Source organism: Chrysochloris asiatica, unplaced genomic scaffold (genome assembly GCF_000296735.1).
Source record: "Chrysochloris asiatica unplaced genomic scaffold, ChrAsi1.0 scaffold00376, whole genome shotgun sequence".
In the NCBI taxonomy this organism is placed as follows: Eukaryota; Metazoa; Chordata; class Mammalia; order Afrosoricida; family Chrysochloridae; genus Chrysochloris; species Chrysochloris asiatica.
Window position 1 is genome coordinate 272,172 of NW_006408894.1, and position 5,044 is coordinate 277,215.

Genomic DNA, 5,044 nt, shown 5'->3' on the forward strand with positions numbered 1-5,044 from the left:
AGTTTCGGTTAGGGACATTAAGACCTTTAGAAAATTAGCTAAAATGCAATTAGATCATAAGCAGAAATTTAACTAGATGTTTTGTATAGAGAAGTTTTTATTATAAGGAAATTGTTCCATTTCTTCTTAACTACAAAACTTGAGGTGCTTTTTTATGCTTCATGTTTTTCTTGTTTAATCAATCATGAGAAACAACTGTGTTGTCAGTTACCATAGCAAATAATGTTTAGGTACATGTTGTGATTAAGGAATCTATAGAAAATAATAGGTGAAGGTAGAAATAGGAGTTAAGATTTAGAATTATGTTTTAAGGTTAACCTGACATTTTAGGATGTCAGAAAGATTAAGGTATTTTAATAAGATCATTTGTGTAATGCTTCAAAGAAATGGATTGTTATGAGATCATAGTGTATTGTAACGGTATATAAGGAGCTGAAAAAATTAAGTAAAATACAGATTAAAATAATCAATATCATGATCATTAGAATTTAGCACAAATCATCGATGCTGTGTGATTTCTTCAGCTGACTCCACACATCCCTTCGTGAGCCCCCCTAATAAGTGTGTCAGGGTTGGCCCCTGGCATGGAACTGCAGCAGCCATGTTGAAACCATCTGGGGCAGCAGTTACAAAGAAAATACCAAGGACTTACAGATACTGATCTTCAAGTTATCAAGTTGAAACAACCCTTGCAGTTACCTGCTTGCAAACTTACTGTTATCTTATACAAACAACACTGTTAATCTCCTTCTAGCTGTGTTTCATTTTTCAGTCAAAGAATATATCCCAGCTTTTAGTATTGTCAGATAATAAGTCAGAGGACGGGTCTTTGTTTTTGGTGCTGGCAAACTGGCACTTATACATTCTGTAGCTTTCAGCTTTCCATGCCTCATATATATGTGAAAATTGGACAGTGAATAAGGAAGACCATAGAAGAATTGGTGCATTTGGATTATGATATTGGAGAAGAATATTAACAGTGGCATGGATAGCCAGAAGAACAAATAAATCTGTGTTGGGAGAAGCAGAGCCAGAATGTTCCTTAGAAGCCAGGAATGTGACACTTGGTCTCTCATTCTTTGGACATGTTATCAGGAGGGATCTCCCTGGAGAAGGACATCATGCTTGGAACAGTGGGGATTGGTGGAAAAGAGGCAGATCCCCAATGAGATGGACTGACACAGTGACAGCAGCATTGGACTCAACCCTAACAACTGTGAGGATGGTGCAGGACTGGGCAGTGTTTCATTCTGTTGTGCATAGAGTCACTATGCATTAAAGCCAGTCAACGGTACTTAGCAGCAACAACAATAGCAGCAATTTTTTGGCTGAAAATTGTGCCATGGGGTGAGTTCAGTTCTGGACCTGAATGGTGACAAAGGACAATGGACTCTGAGTTCCACCAATTACTATCCAAAAAGTAAGCCTGGTCTTCTTATTATGACTTAGTTTTGTTCCACATTTTTTCCCACTATGTCCAAGTCTGTCAAATGCCATCCCTCTCAGAACAGTTGGAAAGGGTTACTGAACACCATATAGTTCTTCTGGTCTCTGGGTTGTGGAGACTGATGCTAATTGGATAATAGTTTTCATGTGTCTTTAATGTTCATCACTCTACTTTCCTCTCTACACAGGGAGAGACCAGTAGTTGCATCTTAGATGCCTATCATGAACTTTTCTCAGGTTGTTATTCATCAAAGTAAGATATACAACATTGTCATTGTGGACTATGTTATACCAATTGATCATGGGCACACACAAAATTTTGCCAAGAAGACTTTTATTTAAAACTAGTCTTTCTGGTACATTTCATGAAAATCTTTAACCATGCAATATGGACTCCTTGCTCCCTGGAGTTTTTCTTTTTTCGAAACTGTAGCTTTTTTTCTCGACACTCATATCAAGATGATGTTTCTTCTGTAGAAAAAGAAGCATCAAAAAACAACTTGACATAATAGTTTGCAGTTCTAAGTTAAGATATTCAACCAAATTATTACACACAGTTAAGGAATAAATAGCCTATGTAAGTATGTTGTTGTTGTTGTTGTTAAGTACAATGGAGTTGGTTCCAACTCATAGCAACCTTGCACAGGGTTTCCAAGGCTGTAAATCCTTACAGGAGCAGAACACCTCATCTTTCTCCCACAGAACCGCTGGTAGTTTTGATCTGCCAACCTTGAGGTTAGTAGCCCGATTCATAACCACCACGCTACCAGAGCTCCTTTCTGTAAGTATAAAGATCCTTAAAATAAGTACAATCCTTTTTGCCAAAAAACTTTGCTTATAAAGCAATTGATATCCCAAACCAAGTAAAGTTGAGAGCAACTTAGTGACATTGCTTTGGACATATGAATAGATAACATGTGGCATAAGCCAAACTATGTCATATTATATGAAATCCAGAATCTAGTTTTCCAGAGAACTAATGTTAAAAATGGGGGGTTTATTCCTTGGACAGCACAATGAATAATTGAAGAAATAAGAGTAATAATTATAATAGTTGCATTAGTAGGAATATTACTGGTACTAATAGGATATTGTATTAGTAATACAATTATTGACATTAATAGGATATTGTAGGTAAAAATGTTATTTTGAGTTAATAAGCTTTGTTTCTGTATGAACTCTTGGTCCTTGTATTCAGAGAAGGAACCGTGATTTCACAGTGGTAAGTACTGGGCAGCTAAATGAAAGGTCAGTGATTTGAACCCACTAGCTGTTCACAGGAGAAAGATGCAGCAGTCTACTACAATAAAAATTACAACCTTGGAAACCTTATGGGCAGTTCTACTCTGTCTGTCCCATAGGGTCGCTATGAATCGGAATCCACTGAGTGCAAGGTGTTTTTGGTTTTGGATAGTCAAAGAGGATTCTCAGGAACCACCCACACTGATACTCCTCCCTCCTGCTTCAGCTGCCCTGTTCCTTCAAGGAACTCCACAGAGAAAATAACCACACTATTGGATAACTGCATAGCTTATTTTAAAATAGTGTATCGTATATATTTTCAACAAGGAGCTCTGGTAGCATAGTGGTTACAAATCAGGTTGCTAACCTCAAGGTTGGCAGTTTGAAACTACCAGCTGTTCTGAGGGAGAAAGACTAGGCTTTCTGCTCCCATAAAGATTTACAGCCTCAGAAACCCTACTCAGGGTCACTATGAGTTGGAACCAACTCCAAAGCATATCACCACCACCGTATATTTTCAACAGTCCTTTTGATTTTAAAAGTAATTTAAACTTTACAGAAATCTTGGGAGAAACAGAAAAGTATAAGGAGAAAATAAAGTTCACTTGGAACTTTACCACTGAGAGACAACCAATTGTGTATCATTTCAATTTTATATTATATATAAATTATGAATAATATTTCAGATACAATTTGTAGTCTGCTTTAAAAATAAGCAACTATTATAAACATTTATGGGAGTCCTGGTGTGGTGTTGTGGGATAAGCACTGGACTGTGAACCACAAGGTTGGTGGTTAAACCCACCAGCTGCTCCTCGGAAACATTATACAGGGTTTCTATGAGTCGAAACCAACTAGATGGCTCTTAACAACAAAAAGAACATAAGCATTTACTTTTAAATTTTTGATGATATGGTTTTAAAAATAGGTTTGTTGTTGTTGTTAAGTGCTGTCGAGTCAGTTTGACTCATAGCAACTCTGTATAGCATTTCTGAGGAGTGGCTGGTGAGCTTGAATAGTAGGATTATGCTGTGAATTATAGTGTAATAAAGTTTATCATTCTGCTTGTTTTAGTTTTCCACTAGCACAAAATACATTTTTTCAGTCTTTTTCTTCATTGTTGATAATTTTCTGAGACCAACTGTCAGGCAGGCAGAATATTAGGATCACTACACAGGTCTTTTTAAGAGCTGTGGGACCAATTTATATTTCCACCAAAGTGTATGCAATGTACCCATCTCATCACAACCACACACACACACACACAAACTGCCAAATCGATAGCTTCCTACCAACAAAAGTATTCTAATGTTTAAATGTAGTGTTTAAGTGATTTAATTATTATACAGGTTATTATTTTTTTCTAGGTTCAATAGCCATTTGTAGTTCAGCTATGATTTTTCTGTTCAAAGAAACCTGGGAATTACATTGAACTGTGTTGTTTTCTTAAGTGCCATTGAGTCAGTTCCGACTCATAGGTTCCGACCCTTGTGGTCCAGTGCATTATCCTGCAGTACCACACCAGAGCATTTACCGCTAGAGTATCATTGATCAGATCTGGAACAGTTTCCTAAGATTTTATCAAGAAAATAAAACTAGAGTCTCTTGGTCATTTCAAGATAGTAATCTTTGAATAAATGAGTAGTGTGTACATCATGTAAATGTTCAATGGGCCAGGTACTCTTAAATACACACTGCATTTATTTCTAATTTAGCAACTAGCTCTTACCTTCTCTTTCAATTACACTGTAAGTGCTCTCCATTCCAGCTTCAATGTGACTATTAACATGGCAATGAAATAACCAGGTTCCCACATCTACTGGGAACATTTTTACAGTTTGATAGGTCCCAGGAGGCAGATTGTAAACATCAGAGCGATATATTCCAAAATCCTCAACAAAGAGATGAAATATCATTAATGACTTATAAAAAGTATCAGTTACTTACACATCTTACCATTTGCTGCAACACTCAAATGCTAATATAGTTTGTAAGGTGACGATGAGAAAGCATAAGGACAGTTGCATCCATCCAATGTTGTTGTGCTATCAAGTCGGTACTGATTCATAGTGATCCTGTGTATAACATAATGAAACACAGCCTGGTCTTGCACCAACCTCACAACTGTTGCTATATTTGAGCCCATTGCTGCTGTCACTGTGTCCAATCCATCTTGTTGGGTGTCTTCTTCTTTTTCTTTGATCCTCCACTTTACCAAACAAGATATCCTTCCTCAGGAACTGATCTCTCCTGATATTATGTCTGAATTATGAGATACAGGTCTGGCCATGCTGGCTTCCAAGAAGCATTCTAGCTGTACTTCTTCTGCAGTCTTCCTTATTCACTGTTCAGCTTT

At 37.1% G+C, this 5,044-nt stretch overlaps 1 protein-coding gene across 1 annotated transcript in view; it reads right to left on the bottom strand.

Moving 5' to 3' along the window:
- Positions 1 to 3,234: 3,234 nt before the first annotated feature.
- Positions 3,235 to 5,044, bottom strand: part of LOC102812634 (ceruloplasmin-like) — a 63,541-nt gene continuing 61,731 nt past the window's right edge. The window contains exons 18-19 of the mRNA XM_006876370.1: positions 4,418 to 4,580; positions 3,235 to 3,251 (exon numbers count right to left, since the gene is read on the bottom strand). Coding sequence (XP_006876432.1) covers positions 3,235 to 3,251; positions 4,418 to 4,580 — 180 coding nt within the window. The remainder of the gene's footprint in view (positions 3,252 to 4,417; positions 4,581 to 5,044) is intronic.